At 45.5% G+C, this 21,302-nt stretch overlaps 1 protein-coding gene and 1 non-coding gene across 4 annotated transcripts in view; both read left to right on the forward strand.

Annotated features, from left to right (window-relative positions):
* Positions 1-21,302, forward strand: part of PDE10A (phosphodiesterase 10A) — a 661,629-nt gene that overhangs the window by 271,073 nt on the left and 369,254 nt on the right. For 2 of the 3 annotated variants that reach the window (XM_064360475.1, XM_064360473.1), the window contains exon 2: positions 10,428-10,562. The exons of the other annotated variant lie outside the window; for it this stretch is intronic. In XM_064360475.1, coding sequence (XP_064216545.1) covers positions 10,514-10,562 — 49 coding nt within the window. In that variant the 5' untranslated portion in view covers positions 10,428-10,513. The remainder of the gene's footprint in view (positions 1-10,427; positions 10,563-21,302) is intronic. 3 annotated transcript variants of the gene reach the window in all.
* On the forward strand, positions 5,277-5,382 carry LOC135268531 (U6 spliceosomal RNA). The gene has a single exon (XR_010336844.1). It is a non-coding gene; the product is annotated as a U6 spliceosomal RNA (small nuclear RNA).

Consider the following 21,302-nt stretch of genomic DNA (forward strand, 5'->3'; position numbering starts at 1 on the left):
ACGGCTTTGCCTGTCTGGGAGGCTCCCGGCCTCAGGCCTCCAAGTGCGTGCCGCTGTGTGGCTGTGGCCACGATTCTCAGTGAAATGATCAGCTGTGTGTCTGTCTCATGCCACAACTAGATTGTGAGTCAGTGGAGATTGGCAGGCGAGGCCTAGGCATTCCCTGAGTTCTGTGAGGCTCAGGCTGCTGGCGTGGTGTGTTCACATTTTGCTTACATCGAATGAAGTGGGATTTCTGTTATATTCAATCCAAACAAAAACCTACTTCAAATTAAGATATATATATATGTTGAAATTATATATATATACTTAAACTATATATATACATACATATATATGTGCATACACATTTTACTTAAGGATTTATAAGATCAGTAGGATCTCATGTCATTTTACCTGAAAAGGTGAAACGTTCACTCCGATGTTTTGGCAGGCTCCATAGGAAGTAACTACTCCAGACTTCACATACACTTACGTGTCTTTACCAGACTTCACAAGTACAGTAACCCCCGTCCCCCACCTCATCCACGGTTTCACTTTCCGTGGCTTCAGTTACCCCTGGTCACCTATGGTCCGAAAATATTAAGGTATTTTGAGAGACACAGAGAACACATTCACGTAACTTTTATGGCAGTATGTTGTTATAATTGTCCTATTTTGTTATGAGTTACTGCTGTTAATCTCTTATTGTGCCTAATTTATAAATTAAACTTGATTATAGGCAAGTATGTCTAGGAAAAAACAGCATATACAGGATTTGTTACTATCCATGGTTTCCGGCCTCTGTGGAGTGTGTTGGCACGTATCCCCGGTGGATAATTATCTTTTCTTACCTGGTATTGTTCTAGTGTGAATATGCATCTAAATTAACCTTCTACAACTTGGGCTGTCGTTATAAACACACGGAGCAGTACTCAGTTAAAGGAGGCTGCCTTCTGTGCTCCACAGGTAAGGGTGAAGGCAGCCAGGAAAATGTGTCCTATTTGCTTTATGTCACAGCACTGAACATGCTTTGCACATAGATTTCCATGAAGTTTATTTAACATTAAGATGAGATTAATCAGGCGGAATTACCTGACAAAATTACGTAAATAATTCTGAACCACTTGAAAAATTCGGGAAAAGTACGTTTTTGAATAAATATATGAGTCTGTGGCTAAGTGTCCATTTAAGAAATTACCTTGGAATCCTTAGCTTTTGAAAATAGTGTAATTCCATGAAATGTATAACTTCTGCACCAATGATTTGTAGCTAGATATGGCAAGACTATAATAAGTAGTTCTCAGAGGAAAATTTAGCAACTTTAGGAACCTTATCTGTCTTAGCTTCTCTTAGTTTGTGTATCAGTATACTTTTTATTCGACTATATATTTTTATGTCATTTAAAACATTACAATCAGTTAATTAAAAGATGGTTTGAGACAGGTGATATTTGCACAGGTAGTGAATCTACATATGAGGACCGAGCACTTCCTGGGTTCAGAGGCATAAAGATCTCTCTCGAATGGGAATGAGTGTCTAAGGAGAAATCTGTGAATATCCTTTTTGTTCTGTTTATTTTGCCTACAAAGGAATGGTTTACCAGAAAAAGCATCTGGATTCGATTGGCTTTTCATTCACTGTAGACCACTGATGGGATCTGGAACCACTTGTGGCCTCAGTCTGTAAGTGGCACTTGAGCATGGACAGGAAATAAGAATGACAAAAAGTGTCCCCTCCACAGTTCTTAGGAAATTCTCCTGGGTCTTTATTCATACCTCAAAATATCCATTTACCTTGAAGCAAGTAAGAAGCAATACAGACTTTGCAAGTTAAGAAGTAATGAATTGGATTGGGGATGGATCATTCCTTACCAAATACTCAAATCCAATATTTTTTGAAATGTAATTTCACAGCTCAAGGTTCAGAGGAAGGGATAAAGGCATTAAATAGTAAACACGTCACACTGGAAGTGGCTCACAGCCAGGTCAAGAGAACCCGGTGCCACACCCGTGGCCTGGTTTTACTCCCCACACTGCAAGAAAACACATGCTGTCTTTGAACAGCTCAATTTGAATTTGTAAGTCCCTCTTCGTACTGATTTGATCTTTTTCTCCACCTCTTTTTTTATATATAATTTATTACTTATTTTTTTTTTATTGTACTTTAAGTTCTGGGGTACATGTGCAGATCTTGCGGGATTGTTGCATAGGTACACACACACCATGGTGGTTTGCTGTCTCCATCCCCCCATCACCTGCATCAGGCATTTCTCCCAATGTTATCCCTCCCCAACCTCCCGCCCCCTGCTGCCCCTCCCCTACCCGCCACACCCCAACAGACTCCAGTGTGTGATGTTCCCCTCCCTGTGTCTATGTGTTCTCATTGTTCAACACCCGCTATGAGTGAGAACATGCAGTGTTTGGTTTTCTGTTCTTGTGTCAGTTTGCTGAGAATGATGGTTTCCAGATTTATCCATGTCCCTACAAAGGACACAAACTCATCATTTTTTATGGTTGCATAGTATTCTATGTCCACCTAACTCTTTAACCCTAAAAAAGGTCCAGTGTTTTACTGTTCTGTGTGACATTCTTAACGTCTGACACTATTTACACATAACTTTCTATACGTCCTCAAGACTCTTTCGTATTTAAAGTGACTTCCAAATCCATGAACGTTGCAGACCCCCTCTGCAATTGGACACAGTCAATGTGTCCTCCTTAGACCCTCAGGACCTGTGAGTTAAGAACGTTACCCCATATATGGCCTGGCCAGAACCACATAGAGTGGAGACCACCTTCCATTTCTGGAGACTGGTCTTTGTCTATTCATCCTAAACTCGTCTGGGAGAACCCTCCTCCTAGTAATCACATCACCTTGGCTTCTACCAGACCGAAACACCTAAAATGCCTGGCCATGCCTTCTCGCATAAGAATAAATGCTTATCCGGGTATCATTCCAGGAGGCTTTTCAGGGTGGTAGATTGATGGGTGCGCATTTCAGCCAACAGGTGTTCACGTCAGCCAGAAGTTTAAAAATACCTACCTCAAAGGACATTTGATGGTGTAAGATTTCATCTTAGGAGAGTTTCAGACAGGGTTTTCTCGGTCTCACTTTGTATTCTTCAGGTTTGCAAGCGGGACAGCTGTGCACAGTTGCCGGTTGTACTCTGTGTTAAGAGGCAAATAGGGCTGACCTGCAGCCCATTCCTCTCTCAGCAAACCCTGTGCTGGCCTGGGGTTGCTTCTGCGTTTCCTTAACTCGTACATCGGCGCTTTTATAAACTATCGGTGACCCTGATCACAGGACGTGCCACAATTCAGAAAAGGAGAGAAAAGTGTAGATAAACCCCCAAAATACCTCAAAGTGAGACATGACCATCAAAGCAAATAAACAGTATGGAACCGCTGAGAACAAAATACAGGAACACGCTCTCTCCCCCTGCCTCACACACACGCTCCCAGGCCTCTTATTTCTGCTGTTTCAGAAATGTGCTCTCTTTCTCCTGTATAGTAAATCGCTATTTTGTGATAATCACTTTGTCTCTTTAGACGTTGTCCACTGAGTGCCTGTTACACAACAGGGAATCAAATTCTCGTGGCAGTCCCTCCGCATCCTCACACTTTGCACACCCCTGTGGACTCCGTGTGCCGTGGTTATGATTATTGGCTAAAGCTGTGACATTTGTCATTTGGTCCCTGCAAATATTTCTCAAGTCTGAGCCAAACAGGATACTTGGATTCCATTTTTCTCTCTTGTACAACATGTCTTTTCCCTGCAATGAATATTAGTCTTGTTTCTTCATGTGCTGAGGTTTTTAGTTATACCTAATTTTTTCCACATGGTCTCACAGATCTGTCCAAAAACTGACAATAGAGCTTCCAACTGTATTCCAAACATGTTTTAAAGCATTCTATCAGCTCCAGGACCTTTCACCTGGAGCATCTCTCCCACCACCTGCCCAGGCTACACACTGCTGTGCTGGGACCTCCTGTCACTCTCCTTCTAGAAAGTTCCTTTGCTGCATCCAGTATCTTACACTTCCCCTTTGTTGAGACTAGATTGAAAATGTATGCCGTGATGACATTTTCAGTGAGTGCAGAATTCCAGGTGAAAATCATGTTTCATTTGGATTCTTGTCACTTTGTTACACTGTGTCCTAGTGCTCAACAATGCTGTTGAGAAATAGAATGCCATTCTCCTTCCCCTTCCTTCCTGCTGGCTGCTTCCTCTCTCTGGGCACTCTTGGGTTCTGTGCTGGATCCCTGCCAACAGTGAGCCTCACAGGGGCATTCCTTGGCCAGTCTCTTCCATCCGTTGCCCCAGCGTGTGCTATGCCACTGAACATGAGACTCCTGGACTTTAGCCCTAGGTGATTTCCTGTGTTCCTTCTTTAATAATTTATTTTCCTTGGTTGCTTTTTTTCTGCACTGAATTAATCCTCAAATGTTCTTATTGTTTTTTTCTATCCTTTTGCTGTTTTTGTTCTATTTTCCGGAGAATTTCTTCAATTTTATTCTTCCAACTATTGGTTTTTACAATTTGTAGTATTCCATTTTCAATTTCCAAAACCCCTATATTGTTCTTCACTTCCTTCTTTTATAATATTCTTTTTTTTAACCATCAATGCATTATCTTTTCTTTTCTCTCTGAGAATATTATAGTTCTAAGAACTTTTTTTCCTCCCTGTAAGGTCTCTTTCCAAGTTTCCTTTTACCGTTTATTATTTTAGCTTCAGTCATTCTTGTTGCGAGCTTTCCTTGGTTATCTCGTTATCCTTAGCCATTCTTTCCTATGTAACAGCAAGACACTAAAATGCAGATTGGAAGCTCTGGTGAGGGGTGGAGGGCTGTTGGCACGTGTTGCCTGGTGAGCTTGCTGTAGGGTGATTGCCTGAGGGGATGACTCCCTACACTTCAATAACTGCAGCGATTTTCTTTGGTACAGTTCTTCTTCTCCAGAAAATGCTCTCCTATGTCTCATCTGGGGGAAAAGGTGGGGTTCGGCTACATGCCCACAGCATGCGTGCTAGGAACAGAACAAGAAGGGGAGGCGGGGGCAATCTGTCGGGGAGTGGAGCGCTTCACAGTCCGACGTGTTGACTCTCATTGCGTCCTGTTCCATCTAGACCCTCATGCGTTCACTACACACAGTGCGTCTGAGTCCAGAGTCCCTCTGGTTTAGTTTCTCTAAGGCATAAACACTTTCTTTCTTCTGGGGATTTGGGACAGTGTGTTATAAACAAAACTTATTTTGATCTATTTATGACAATGTGTTTTTTCAAGGATTTTCTTTTAGTGCTCGCTCTAGCGGCACACTTACTAAAACTGGAACTACACAAAGAGATTAACAAGGACCCTGAGCAAGGATGACATGCAAATTCATGAAGTGTGACACATTTTTAAAAATAACTTGAAATGGACCACTATGCGACTCCTAGAAGAAAACATAGGAAAAAAACACCATGACATTGAATTCAGGAATGATTTCTTGGATATGATGTCAAAAGCACGGGCAACAAAAGAAAGCTGATAAGGTGGATTTTATCAAAATTAAAAACTTTTGTGCATCAAAGGACACAATCAACAGAGTGAGAAGGTAGCCCATAGAATGGGAGAAAATATTTACAAGTCATATAACTGATAAGGGATTATTATCCAGGTGATGTAAAGAATTCCTACAACTCAACAACCACAAACAATCCCAGACATCCTGATTCAGAATGGGCAAAGGACTTGCGTAGACGTTTCTCCAAAGAAGATATACAGGTGACCAGCAAGCACATGAGTGGGTACTCGGCATCCACAGTCGTTACCACTCCCGACCCATAAGGATGGCTGTGATTGAAACAAACCAATAAATAAAAAGCAGACAACAATGAGAGTTGGCGAGGATGTGGGAAAACTGGAACCCTTGTGCGTCGCTGGTGGGAATGTAAAGCAGTGCAACCATCGCAGGAAACAGTTGCCAATTCCTCAAAATAGTGAACATAGAATTACTGAATAATCCAGCAATTCCATTTCTGGGTATATACTCAAAAGAAGCCAGGTGCGGTGGCTCACGCCTGTAATCCCAGCACTTTGGAAGGCTGAGGTGGGTGGATCCCAAGGTCAGGAGTTCAAGATCAGCCTGGCCAACATGGTGAAACCCCATCTCTACAAAAAATACAGAAAATAGCTAAGCGTGGTGGCGAGTGCCTGTAATCCCACCTCCTCGGGAGGCTGAGGCAGGAGAATTGTTTTAACCCATGAGGCGGAGGTTGCAGTGAGCCAAGATTGCGCCATTGCACTCCAGTCTGGGCAACAGAGCGAGACTCCATCTCAAAAAAAAAAAAAAAAGAAAGAAATGAAGGCAGGGATTCAAAATTGTATTTGTATACTTTTTTTTTTTTTGAGACAAAGTGTCCCTCTGTCGCCCAGGCTGGAGTGCAATGGTGCAATCTCGGCTAACTGCAACCTCCACCTCCCAGGTTCAAACAATTCTATCTCAGCCTCCCAAGTAGCTGGGATTACAGCTGCACACCACCTTGCTTGGCTAATTTTTGTAGTAGAGACAGGGTTTCACATATTGGTCAGGCTGGTCTCAAACTCCTGACCTCAGGTAATCCACCTGCTTTGGCCTCCCAAAGTGCCGGGATTACAGGCGTGAGCCACTGCACTCAGCCTGTACACATTTGTGTAGCATCGTTATCATAATAGCCCAAAGGTAGAAGCGAGTCAAGTGTCCCTCAGTGGAGGAGTGGATGAACAGACTGTAGTGTCCCCATACAATGAAATATTACTAAGCCTTAAAAAGGAAGACAATTCTGACACATGCTACAACATGGATAAATCTCGAGAACATTGTGCTAAATGAAATAAACCAGTCAGAAAAAAACAAATACTGTGCGATTCCACTTACATGAGGTACCTAGAGAAGTTAGTCGCATAGAAACAGAAAGTAGAATAGTGGTTTTCAGGAAATGAGGGAAAGAGAAACGAGAAATTGGTGTTGAATGGGGACACGGTTTCCATTTTGCAAGATGAAAAGTGTTCTGGAGAGGGCTGGTGGTGACCGCTGAGCAATGTGAAGGTGCTTAACGCCACAGAACTGAGCACTCTAAAATGGTTACGATGATGAATTTTATGCATCTTCTTACCATGATTTTAAAAGTAATTTTCTTTAAAAATCAAGAATAGTCATAAAAAAAAAGGTTTTGGCTGACAGACATCTCATTTCATTTAGACGCTCAGAGCCATCCTGAGTTCCTCCTCTTCCTAGCTTTTCTTTATGACGGAATTCTCTTGATCCATACCTATGACCCCTTTTTCCTAAATGCAGGGGAAAATAAAGGTCTCCATTCTTCTTCAGGGCTTCACGCTCTTAATCCTTCATCCAAACGTTGTCATCAGTCTGCTCTTCTCAAATGGGCTCATTTCTCCAGTAGTCCATTGGAACCGCTCCCAAGTCACCCGTGATGCTGATCTTCAATTCCAATCTCTTTTTCTCAGAACTAGTCCTTTAAAGCATGCTTACAGCACATGATCCCATGGCCCCTGCCTTCCCGTTAGGAGATAAGGTGTGCAGTCAGTTTCGGATCCTTCACATTAGTCCCACTTCCTGGGAGGCCCAGGCAGCTCATTTTAATCCTGAAATGTCCTCAACGTGCGGCCCTGCTGTGTGCATGAGCACGTTAGAAAAGAAAAGAGTGGACGACCCTGTAAAGGAGTCATATTGTGAGTTTCATAAGGAAATCAATTATGAGTCAGTAATTTGTGAATTTTGTGGAGACTCGGAACCCAGGTCTCCGTGTCTCAGCACCCGGAAGGCCTCTCACTCCAGGAGCAGAGAACTCTGTATGTAGCTGGGAGTGGGGTTTGAGCCCCGGCAACTGGGCATCATCCGGTCTGCAAGACAGAACCTGCTCTTAGGCTTGGCAGCATCGTGAGGTCTTTCTGTCAGAACAGCTTCATTCTAACTGTTTATCCTCAGCGTGTACGGGGTACTTCAGTGCAGGAGCTGGAGGGGTGGCTTCCGTGGGCAAGACTTCTGCATTTACTATTACATGGAGCTCCCAGGCGGGTACAGATAAGAAGAGGAACCCTCACTGTCTGGTAGGACAGACTAAAGCTGAGGAGGAAGTCATATGCAGCAGTAACTTGTGTGATGTCACAGGAGAGGACACACAGATGGGAAATTAGGGTCTAACCTGTGCCTTCTGACCACGGTGCCCGGAAGAGGAACTTTCCCCCACTGTGGAGTGATTGAGGGTCCTCTGCTTTCTATGCAGCAGGTGACATGCCGTCTTCTTTCCTGGACTAACCCACCTGATCCATCGTCCATACCTCCGGCCCCTCACACACTGAGAGTCTGTGTGTGTGTACATGTGTGTTCATGTGTGTGCATGTGTACCTGCATGTGCATGGGTGCATGCCTCTCTTTGCCTCTTCCTCCTCCTTTTCCCCTTCATTCCCTCGGAATCTATTACTTCCCTACAGGTTCCTTCAGGGGAACATGGTCTTTTTGCTGACCCAAAACACAGCATTCCTGGAATCTGCTGAATGGTCGATTTGGGGAAAATAAAAAATCTAAATACAACATTGGCTCGAATTTATACGATGCTCAGCTGACGCACACACCACTTCTGTTGGCTGATTTTTGAGTGTGTGGGCAGCATATGGTTCTAGTACTAATGTTTTTATCTTACTGTTAAACATTTTTAAATCCTGATTTTCATCTGTATAAAAATATGATTGCTTATCCCAGAACTGTGTATCACCTGTATGTTCCTAAGCCTTGCCAGCTGCTGAGAGTGAATGAGGGTGCAGGCCCATCTGGCACACAGCCCACGTGAGCATGAGCAGCCGGCCGCACCCACTCACTGAGCCCTGCTGCACCGCGGCCTTCCTCAGGGTTCCACGGGCGGCCGTCCCTGCAGGCTGAGCCAACACTCCACCCTCGTGGCCTTGGGCTCCTGCCCAGGCACTCCTGCCCTGCCCTGTGAGCCCAGAGCTCTTGGTTCACACGGGGTCTGTCTGCTCCTCGGGCTTTGTGGAGAGGAAGGGGAGCAACCCACTGAGGGGGGTTCTACTTGCCCTGGACTGGGGTAGGGGGTGTGCCCCAGTGCTGCAGCCCCAAAGCAAGCATCGCTCCCAGGTTCAGCACATACTGCTGTTACTGTGGGTTGATACCTGGCCACAAGCAGCCACCGCTTTGTCCACAGAACAAAGCGGTGGCCAGTTGAGACTGGGGCTGCAGCCACTGGCCACACAGACTCCTGTTTCTTTAGGGCATGGATTCATGGCTTTTTATCCCTTTTGCGATTTGGTTCTTGTTTCCCCAACTGAAACTCACTCCTTGGCACCTCCAGGCTCTACCCCTGGGACACCCCTGTGGATGGGCTGTGAACGGGGCTGCTGTGTCTGGATTCGAGTAGGGGGATCCTCTCCCCTGGCTGCCGCAGCCCTGTCCCTGGGGTTGCCACACCACCTATCAGCCTTGAATTGATTTTGATCTGCAGCTGAGTTTCCATCTCTGTCTATTCCTCTTATTTTGGAAAGGAAGGTTGGCTTTGGTGTTTTAGGTTCAAAAATCATTTGAATATACTGAAATGTGACAGAAATGTACATGATCAGACTCAGAGGACTGGAAGCCTGGAGGTTCAGAAATGGCAAACCCACGACTCCCCTCCCCGGCTCTCCCCAGAGAGGGCAGGAATGGCTAGGGCACAGCACCCCCTCTACAGGCTTCCAGCGGGTCAGGGGAGGCCCTCAATTGGAAGTCCTGACTGGCCATGCATAGCTTGGTTCTGTGCACAAGGCATGCACGCTGAGCTGCCCAGTGGTACCCAGGAGTTTCCAAATGCCATATGCATTAGGGGCCCCTGGCATTTGGCTGGTTTCGGTTTTTGTTTCCACACAACTCTAATTACTCAGAATGTTGTGGTGATAATAGTTTCATGGACGCTTTGACATATTAGAGCTTATACAGGCGCTCTCCCTCTACCTGGACAGTTTATGCATCCACCACACCTCAGTAAGGCAGGCTTGAAGTATTTTGAAATGCATGGCATGCGTTTCAATCCAAAATGCTTATGACATATCAAAAATCTTCCTCAGCAGTAAAGCATTCAAATAGTTATACATAGGACTTAGAAATTATTTATAACTGATTGTCATATAATCTTTCATTTCAAACTTCTGTGACCTCAGCTTTCTTCTGTTAGTTATGTACCAAGTGTAAAAATAGAGATACAGAGTCCATCCTGATGACAATGCCTTCTGCACCCTGAACCACACCATCTGTCATGGTGCCAGAGTGCCCAACGTGAAGGGCCGATGGGAGCCCCAGGCACTTACCTCTGTGAATTACCCACCCGAGATGAAGTTTTCCGAAGAGCCCCGCTCCCAGCTGTAAGGTGTATCTGGTAGAACTTACTGCTGACGTCGTGTCCCTGTTGTTTTCTCCAGCCAGCCGCCTTCCCTTCAGGCTTAAAGGTGGGAGCAAAGGACCCGCTTTGTTGGCTTTGAGGAGTGGGACAGACCCCCGGGCGCAGATGAGCGATGACCCAGCAGAAGGCACCCTGGACCCCTGCAGTGCGCCAGGTAAAAAGGAACCCCGCTCTGCCATTCACCCTCCCCCGGGAATAGTCTGCCCCTCCCTGGCATTCTCTCATGGCTCTTAGCTGGGACCTCACTGGCAAAGCAGTTGATAAAATTGCCTGTGATTAGGAAAGACACGGGTATTTTTGATGTTAGATTAGAGCCCAGGAATATAGACGTGGTTTTAAGCGATTTTTCTAAGCACTTTGTGTGTTTTTTCCCCTTTTATTTTTTTTGAAGTTAAGTTGGGTATTTTCTTGATTAATACAGCAGCCAACGTAGTAATTTAGCATCACAATGAAGAATAACACCCTTACTCACAAGGAGGGGTACTTTCAATGAGAAAATAATTTACATTATTTTTATCTGATGACTTTTATTGTTAAACAAAGAACGCAGCAAAAAGTTCCTGATTTATTAAAAAATGTTATGAAATGGGATTACTAAAACTGAAAGCAAAGTTTCTAAAATACAAAAGGAAAGATGGCTCTCTTTACAAGTGACCGGTTTGCAGACTTAGGTGTTTCCATAACAGGAAAACGTCGTAATATCTTAGTTGTCTGTTTTTATATGTTCACAAAAACCAAAAGGATTTTGCCCTTGGCCAGTGGAGGACTCTATTTAGCTGAGAGCACTACACAAGGGGCGAGGTGGGTTCATTCTTCTACAAATAGGATTTAGCCCTTGCTCTGTGTTGTCCTGCTAATACAATTCGGACCAAGACAGAGGCCTTGTGTCCAGGGGCTCATATTCTGCTTGAGGAAGAAGCACTCAGGAAGCAAACACCTGCTGTAGCTTCAGAGAGTGGTCAGTGCCGCGTGGGCCTTGAGCAGGAGTGGCGTCTCCCAGGGTGGCGATGCCGGCAGAAACAGGAGCCTGCATGTGAAGATTGGAGTGAGCGTCCAGCGGAGAGGGGAGCAGGCGTCCAGGCGCTGAGGCAGGTCTGAGCTGCTATGTTCAGGGCTGAGCAAAACGCTGCGATGGCCTGAATGCAGCCAGCAAGGAGAGAGCAGAGGTGAGGCAGTCACAGGGATTGGAAGGGGCCGGGTCGTACAGTCCTTGGAGATCCCAGGTCTTCATCTTCCAGTGCTGGGTAAACTTTGGAAAATTTGAAGCTAAAGAGTGAAATGATGTGACAGGTAGTTTTCAAAGACCAGTATCCTGTGAAAGGAACCTCGCAGGAGAGCGAGGCTGGGGGCAGAGAGGGCATGAAGGAAGGAGCCAGGGTGGCGGCTGGCAGAGGGAGAGCCGCGGCCTGGGGGTGGAGAGCAGGGTGTGCCAGGTGGATTGCATGGGAAGGACGCATTCCCGGGTTTGTTTCATTTTGCTTTGTGTTTTTGCCCTGGGCCTGTTTGTTCCGATGGGGAGGAGTAGGGACGATGCAGGCCTGCGGGCGGAAGCACCGAGAACCGTGTTTTGAACGCGATGAGAGCGCAGAGCCTGGTAAAGATGCGTCCAAAGCCCCTGAGCTGCGTGAAATCCACGGTTGTGGTGCCGAGGGCGCTGGCAGGAGCCCGCGATGCAGATGTGGGTCCCGGGAGGGTGCGCGGCCTGTCAGCGGGTCCTCTTGGAGGAGATCGCCTTGCAGGGCAGCGTCAGCAAGCGGGCACGGTGAGGCTGAGCGGGGCGAGGCCCGGTGTGACGGGCAGAAACCAAGCCAGGAAGCCTCTCCAGGAGCCAGTGAGCCGCTGTGAGAAGCGCGGGACAGACGGCAGGTCGGGCAGGCGGAGTCCGCGGTGACCTGGGGGCGGTGCAGCGTGGCCCGCGGGGGGCGCGTGACAGCCCAGATCCCAGCGCCCCCGGGGCGAGGGCAGGAGCTCGGATCCAGCACGTGCAAACAAATCTTCCGGGAGGTTCTGTTTTAAAGAACAGAGGAGTGGAAGGATAGCTGGCAGGGAGGCAGAAGTCAAGAGGGTTGGTTTGTATGGAGTTTTTTAAAAATATGGGGTGGGGGCAGATGGGTTGAGTCCTCCCAGACACACAGGGTGCTAGTCTGACAGCGCGTGAGACTTTCTCTCATCTGCAGGAGGTTAAAGCGCAAACCCAGCACCTCTGTGTTCAGCCTTGATCACAGGGAAGTGTTGCTGAGCTCTGGGTTCAAGAGGCCCTAAAGGAAAAGAGCACCCAGGAAACTGCAGACACACACACACATAGACACAATCACACACACACACAGTCACACACACGCAATTTCCCCCCACACACATACACTCATACACACACACACAGTCTCTCACACACTCACACATGCTCACATGTACACAAACATGCTCACACAGCACAGGCTCGCACACACTGTCACACACATACACAGATTCCCCCACACACTCAGTTTCCCACACATACACATACACTCACACAAACACACACCGTCTCTCACACACACACATGCTCACATGTACACAAGCGCATGCTCACACACAACACATTCTCACACACACGCACACACACTGTCACGAGTCTCACACTCACACACATGCTCACATACACTTACACGTACACTCACACACGCTCACATGTACACAAAGCCATGCTCACACACTCACAACACATGCTAACACACACACTGTCACACACCCTTACACTCACACTCACACACACATGCCCTCACACAGTGCAAGCGTGTGCAATTCCAGGGTGAAAACCAATGAAAATGTCCTTATTCGATTGGTAGCCACCTGACACATGTGGCTGCCGTAGTTAAGTTAGTCAGAATTCAATGAAATTAAAAACTTGGTTTTTCCAACACCTTGGGGTGAGGCCTCTGAGCGATAGAGATGCTGGCTTCTCAGAGGTGGAGGAGGGAAGCAGGTCTTCTGAGCGCCCCTGAGTGAACTCCAAGCCCTGCACTGTGCAGGGCCCCGAACTAGTCTGAGCAGCCCCCAGCTCTTGGCTCTGAGCAGAGAAGAGGTCCAAGCTGCCCCTGCACCCCTTGGAGTGGGACCAGGGTGGGGCTGGGGGAGCCACAGCAGCTGGACTCTGGCTCAAGAGCCAGGTACCAAAACTTGGAGTCTGATCAGGACCCTGTTAGCACCATTCCAGCTACTTCGAGGGTCAAATAGGGTTTTCTGGGCTTCCCCCAGGAATTTCCAAAATTTTTAGACTGTTTCTATGGGAAAATAGTCTCTGTTTTAAGCAATTGACTTAAAACCAAACTTTTGGATTACAATTTTTGTATGCCAACATTCTCGGATAGGCTTACTGGGTGAACGTTGTCTAAAAGCTTAAGTAAATTCAATATCACTTTCTTCATAACACAAGATTGTACCTGCTTTTGTTTATGGAATGCTGACAGGGATGGCCTTGGGATCAAGGCTAAGAAGCGTGTTCCTTTTTTTAAAGTCTTTTGAAAAATCTGCTTTTCCTTGAATGAAACCATGTAAATCTGTTACTCATAAGCCTTCTTCTCCCTAAAGTCTGGATGCTAAATTAAAACAAAATTTAATATCACCTAATATTGGCTCACAAAGGATCCTTTTGTCAAGTAATGAAAATTAATTACTCTGCAAGTTTCCTTTTTCATCTTGGCTATTTGGAAGCTCCTAGCAAAATGTACTGATTTACTCACAGACTGTGAAGATTTAATGAGGAGAAAATGTTAACACTGAAGCGGTGGGGTGTCAATAAGATTGGACTGGCAGGCCAGGGAGGAAGGGACAGTGACTTTGACTTTGGTTCAATTCTTATCTTTAGCTATGTAGGATCAGAAATTGTACTTTATTGATTAACCTCAATATTATGTATTCTTCAGAACACAAATTGATTGACTTACAATGGCAATAATCTCATTCTTGCCACGGGAATGTTCCTGTCCGTGACTCATGGAAACCTGTGTCCTGATACTGAGATATCTAGGAAGCCAGAACAGTCATCATCAGAAATTGGCTTCGTGAACACAGGATTAAGGCAAAGGGAAATTATTACCTTGAAGGACATCTTATCCACACCACAGTAACATCACTGAAATATTCATGTTACCCCACTGAGAAAAAGTTTCTGGTGACTTGCTTTTGCCTCTCAGACCATCTTTTTCCCGCTCTGCAAAGCCAAGTGCTCCTGGAAAGTGCATTTCTGGCACCGGCTTCCCCATGCCAGCACTCCCTCTGTCACTGGTGCTCTGAGAGCCACGGCTGCCCTTCTCAGAGAACACACATTTTCTTTTCCCCCAAGTTGTCAGACATGCGTGTCGCTGTCCTCACTGACCACTCACAACAGGAACCATGGCAACTTAGAATTTGGGAAAATCCATTTTTCCTTCTCTCTTATACTCCTGTTATTATCATAAGCAATCTTAGTTCTTTTTGGAGGGGAGGGAAAGTTACATTTTGAAGGCAAATTTTAAAATTCCCAATGGTTGCTTTACTGAATAGCATACAGATGACTGTAATATTTTTAAAGTCATGGCATCTTTTTGAAAAATAAACTCATATTCTGCCTTTTATGAAAATTATCTTTTATCTAATTATCATAGCCATAAAATACCAAAAGACTTACAACCAAAAGCTATGTATGAATAATTTTCCAGCTGAAGCTCAATTTATTGTCAGTTACACTTGACATAGCACAATTCTGTTACAACAAATTATTTGAATAACCTTTGGAGTTCCTGGAATTCGCCTTCCCAGTGCAGTGAGTATCATGTGAAGACTTGCTCCACATCAGGCCCCGAGTTAGGTGCTGTGAGGGGCTTACTGAAGTCTAAAACACTATCACTGGCTTCAAAGGTTGTATCTTAGAAAGCTGTGCAGGAACTCCCGAGCCCCACATCCCCTGGGTACTGTCTTGGTAGTCACCAGTGGGATCCTGGCATCTGGGTGGCATTTGCAGGCAGCTGGCATGCTCTGCAGTGGCATGGAGGCCACGCTGTTAGGCCGCTCTCCATCTGGAAGGATTGAAACAATCTAGCCAGCTGTTCTAGATGATATGATCTCTACCTGGTCTTCACTTCACCTGTCTCAGGAGTAGACAACCTGGTTTCAAACCCCAGTAAACAAGTTCACTGAACCCTGCCCCCACCAGGCTTTACCCGTTCCACACTGGGCCTCCATGCACCCTGAGTGCATGTGCCATGCTGGGGGCGGTGGTACCATGAGAAGCACCCCGTGTGGGAACAGGGCTCATGCTTTGAGACGTGGCAAACAGAGACAGCAGGGTCTGCAGTGAAGAGTGGATGACCCCTGAGAGGGCACCACAGGGGAAGATGTGGAGGGCAGTTTGGTACAAATTCTCCTGGGAATGAGCGAGCCCTAGCAGACACGGAAACGGTCCATCCTGGGCTGATGATGGAGGCTGTTTTCTATTTGTTTAAGGATGCCATTTTTACCCCCTTGATCAAAAGGCACAAAATGATCAAGTCTAAAACAGGAAAGATGACTTTGCTTACCTGTTTGTCTTTGCATTTCGTGTTTAATTTCTCACGCTTCTCATACATCCACGAAAAGAGATAGTTCCTGTGCAGTGAAACCTGTTCACAAAACCTAAGCGACAGATTTTATTTATTTATTTATTTGCCGTTGGTGAATCTGATTTTTTTTTATTTTAATGGTGAGCACATTGGTGTATCTGCAAGTGTGATGAGAAGAACTGAAACGTCTCTACAGAGTTTCAGTGGCGACAGATGGGATCACGCGTGTGAACTCTGTGTAAACTCTTCTTGGAAGACTCCATAGCAAAAATATAACAATGGAAACAAGGCTGCAGCAGCATCTCGGCCCCTGTTATTCCTACCGCACGTTTTTGCTGAGGTTATCTCAGCTGTGTGTATCCTACCGTACCGGGGCGGGCCCCAGTGCTGCTGGTGGTTTGTAATTTGCATGGGTGTCCCATGTGCTCCTCCTTCGCTTCCTTCCTGATCCCCAAGCTCCTCTCTCTTTGAAGGAGCCCCAGCGGATCCCTCCAGAGCTGCTGCCATTGTGTGAGTCTGATCATCTGGCTGTGGGTATTGTTCAAGGACCGCAGCCAACAACACCCACAGTTTTTGCTGGCCCGGAGCCTGAGAACTCGAGCCAGTTCCCAACGTATACAGAGTTTCTCTGTTAGGATACAACATGCTGCTGTACGTGGCGTGGCTGCAGCTGAGTTTACTCCCTCCTTGGTGAACGAGTGTGAATATGTTTGGGCGTGTGTACGGCAGCCTTGAAAAACGTGTGGGAAAAGAAAATGCTAGAAGCTGCACTTTCCGTGACTCGACTACTCCTGTAGCTTATCCTTCTGTCCATTCATCGTTGTGACCTGAGAAGTGGCCTCTCCACGGTGGTACCAGCCCCTGGTGGAGACTCTGGAAGGATTTGAGAACAAGGGGAGGTGGCTGCCGGCCCTGGCTGTCCCATAGCTGATTACTGGGGGGACAGACGGGATGGAGGCAGGGAGATGGGAGGACCCATGGAGGGTCAGGTGATGGCTTAGTGCTTTTGGCCTAAGGCCAGGATTTCCAGAGCAAAGAGCAAGGCACGGTGCAATCTTTGGAGCAAATCTGCAAATTAGACAGTTTCTGAACATTCAAATGTGTAGGTTCTTCCCTGTGTTCTTAAAAGGGAGCCTCAGATTGCTCTCCATGTTCCTTTAGCTGCACTTCTAAAATAATGTTTGGAACTCAGTTGTGAGGCTTTGAGCTGATCTTCCGTCTCTGGGGTGCATAACCTTTCTTCAGGATGGGTGAAGGAGGAAAACGCATTAGCGGCAAGTGTGAGTGACAAAAGGAGCTCGGTGGTGTCTGATCTCTGAGTTCTTTTTATGACTTTACTCACAAAACCCTTTTACACCTCTAAAATGCAGTGAAATGACATGCATGTTTTCTCCCACTGCCTATGTGAAATGGACAGGGAGAAGCTAAAGCTACGATTGCTGGGCCCTGAGATGGTCCTTCTTGAGAAGGGAACAGGACCACTGTCCTGGACCCAACTCCAAGTGTAGCACAGGTGTCTGCAATGTCTAAGGTACACTAATAGACTTACAAAGTTGTGTCATTAAAATAATTATTTACAAGGTTGCAAACAAACCTATGAACCTGGCCTTTGCAACACAACTCCATCCTCACTTCTCCAAAGGCAGTTGTTCTTTGAGAGAAACGTGCGTACTTTACCTGTAAGAGATGTTGAATCGTTTTTATGAAAATGACTTCAAATTGCATGGGCAAGTGGAAGAGCGGGGGCTCCCACCACATCTGGGTCACAGGAGCTCACTGTAGTGGGTCACCACCCATCTGCTCAGGGTCCGTATTCAGTATTCAACCTTTCCTGCAGCAGGTCCTGGTTCCCAGAGTCACCTCAGGTGTTAGGAACATCGGAGCCTCACTTTCACGTGGTTCTAGTGCAGATTAGATCATGAGAGAGCATCCTCTCAGTGCACCATGGGAACTGCAGGATCTTCACCTCTTCTGAGGAACGAGGTTGTCACACTTCAGGCTGCTCCTCCTCCAGGCTATGAGGGACGCTGCCCAGCCCACGTGTGAAAGATCGGAATCGAGACCTTAGGGTCAGCCATGAGGGCCTCTCTCAGACGAGACACCCATTGACGTCAGCACCTGAGGAACAAGGTCTGGCTCCGTTGTAAGTTACAGCGGTCAGTGTCAGAAGGAAATGGAGAAGAGGCAGGGCGTTTTCAGAAAATCACATTTTACAAATGTCCTTGTTCTCTGCTTTTTGTGGTTTTCTTTTGTAGTTCTTTGCAGCTGGAGCTGATCCTTCTTGAGGCAGACCCTTTGCTGTCCCAGGGCATGTTCTGAATTCCCCCACGATGAGGCAACTCCACCCTTCGGAGGTTCAAACATGGTTTTGCCACTTATGGGAAATGTAATTATAGTGTTGCATAGCTGACCTGGCCCTGCCTGCCTCCCGACCACATCTTCCTGCCCTCCCTGCTTATACTTTGGCTCCAGGGTTCAGGACCAGACTGGGTGGTGTTCCCCAACCCGTCCTCTTCACTGTGTCACTGGAGTGGCCCTCTGCCTGTTGACAGTCTCTTCCCTTTGCTTCGGTAGCCATCATTCTTCAAGACTCATCTCAAGTCTATGAGGCCTTCCCAAGCCCTACTCCAGACACACTCACCACATACACACACGCGCACCTACACACACACACACAAACATACACATGCACACACATGCATACACACACACACCTACACACACACACATACACATGCACACACATGCATACACATGCACACACACAAACACACATACACACATAGACACATGTGCACACACACATACACGAACATGCACACACCCACACATGCACACACACATACACACATGCAGACACAAACATGCACACACATGCAAATATACATGCACATGCACACACCCACACATGCGAACATGCACACACACATACACACATGCAGACAAATGTACACACATGCACACATACACACATGCAAATGTACACACATGCACACACATACACACATGCACACACACGAAGAGCAGACCATCCCCCGCTTTATGACACCAAGGTATCTGGTTCTCACTTCTCTTGCTGCTCTGCAAGTATTTGTCTCCCTCCTCTTCCAGATTGTGGCTTTTTTGATGGCAGAAACAATATTATTCACTTCTGTATCCTCAGCACCTAGCACAATGTCAGAACATGTTAGAAATTCAGTAAAACGGTTTTTGTTAAATCAAAGGAAATGGCCCAGTCCAAGCATATGCTGCTGCGTGGCTAGCATGTGCAAAGCTCTCTTGAAAAAATATAAAGAACGGTGACAGTGACAAATTCTGTTATTGGTTTTTTGTTCTGCACACAATCAGAAGACAAAGGAAATATGCTTGTGTAGTGCACATAGCCACCCAAGACCGTCAGATGGTTTCTGTCAATTGTCACCCGGTCAGGTCACTCTTCTGCAGGCTTTCTTATTTACCCGGGAATTTGCTCTCAGGCATCTGAAGTCAGAGTCTTGTTTTAACAAAATAATTTTGCCTATCTATAGAACAATCAGACACTTCACAGCTGTTATGCTTGCTCTCTACATGCCAGGCGTTTAACTAAGTTACTGTAAGCTACTAGGCACAAGAAAGTTCAACATTATAAATGGGATCTCTGTCGTTTTCCTTCTGTTGCAGCACTGATGGAATGCAGGTGTCACAGGTGTGCAGGTATCAGACATAGTTGAATATCCAACAGTTTCCCAACCACTGCTCCCAGCCAATCTGCATCAATAAACATGTCAAATGGCTTACTTTTGCTTGTTGGTACCTATAAAATCACCAGCATGATAACTTCGTCCCAGATCTGATACAAAAAGTCACATAAATGTTAAGTATCAACTTCTTCTCTGGAGGGCCTCCTAGCGATGCAAAGAATCGAGTACATTGCATAATTGTAATGCTATTCAGAAATCAAAGGTAGCCTGGTGGTGCAATACTTCTGTAGCAAATCTTTAGTTCAAATGTGCCTCTCTCTCTTGACAATCCCCAAATTACACAATGTATTGGGGGATAAATGGTATTTCAATTTTCTTTCCCCCAAACACTCTTATTTTATGTAATGTTACCTCAAAAACGGTAAAAGAAATGCGTGCACAGCATAGGTGCTACTGTCAGGAGCCTCCAAGTGACAAGATCATTTTTGAAAAAAAGATTTATTGAGATATCATTCACATACCATGTAATTTGACTATGTAAAATGTGCAATTTAATGGTTTTGACATATTCATGGATATATGCAACCATCACCGCAGTCCATTCATAACTTTTTCATTACTTTGAAAAGAAACCCCTCAGATCTCGGAAGCAAAGCAGGGTCGGGCCTGGTTAGTACTTGGATGGGAGACCACCTGGGAATACCGGGTGCCGTAGGCTTAAAAAATAAAAAAAGAAAAAGAAAAAAAAAAGAAAATAAACCCCATGCCCTTTACCTCTCACTCCTTCTATCCGTGCTCCTCCCTCTGCCCATCCCCATCCTTTCATCCCTACACAATTATCTGCTGTCTTTATAGATTTTCCTCTCCTGCACTTTCACATGAATGGACTCATCCAGTATGTGGTCTCTTGAGACTGGTTTCTTTCACCGAGCATAATGTTGTCAAGATTGGTCCACACTGTAGTGTGTATTCGTACTTCATTTTGTCTCTCTATTCATCCATTGGTGGACATTTGGGTTATTTCTACCTTTAGCTATTATAACTATGCTGCTATAAACGTTTGTGTACCAATTTTTTATTTCATTAATTTTTCTCTAATTTTTTATTTTCTTGATTTCATTAATTTCCATTCTAATCTATGATTTCTTTCTTTTTGCTTGAGTTAGGTTTCGTTTGCTCTTCTTTCTTCCTGTGTCTTAAGGTGAAAAGTTAGATTACTGATTTCAGCTCTTTCTTCTTTACCAATACAGGTATTTACAGCTTTACATTCCCCTTTAAGTATTGTTTTAGCTGCGTCCCATACATTTTGGTACGTCATGTCTTCATTTTTATGTATCTCAAAGTATTTTCTGATTTTCATTTTGATTTTTGACCCATTGGTTGTTTAAAAGCATGTTGTTTGATTTCCACATATTTGTGATTTCCCAAATTTCTCCACTAATACTTTCTAATTTTATTCCATTGTTGCTGGAGAAAATATTTTGTACTATTTTGATCCTTTTAAATTTATTGGGATTATTTATGGAGTAGTGTATAGTCCATCCTGGAGAATGCTCCCAGTGCTCTTGAGAAGATGTATACTCTGTTATTAGTTGGGGTGTTCTACAGAGATCCGTTAAGTCTAATTTGTTTACAGTGTTATTCGAGTCTTCTATTTCC

The sequence above is a fragment of the Aotus nancymaae genome, unplaced genomic scaffold, assembly GCF_030222135.1.
Source record: "Aotus nancymaae isolate 86718 unplaced genomic scaffold, 86718_ANA_hifiasm-v0.15.2.pri h1tg000040l, whole genome shotgun sequence".
Classification (NCBI taxonomy): Eukaryota; Metazoa; Chordata; class Mammalia; order Primates; family Aotidae; genus Aotus; species Aotus nancymaae.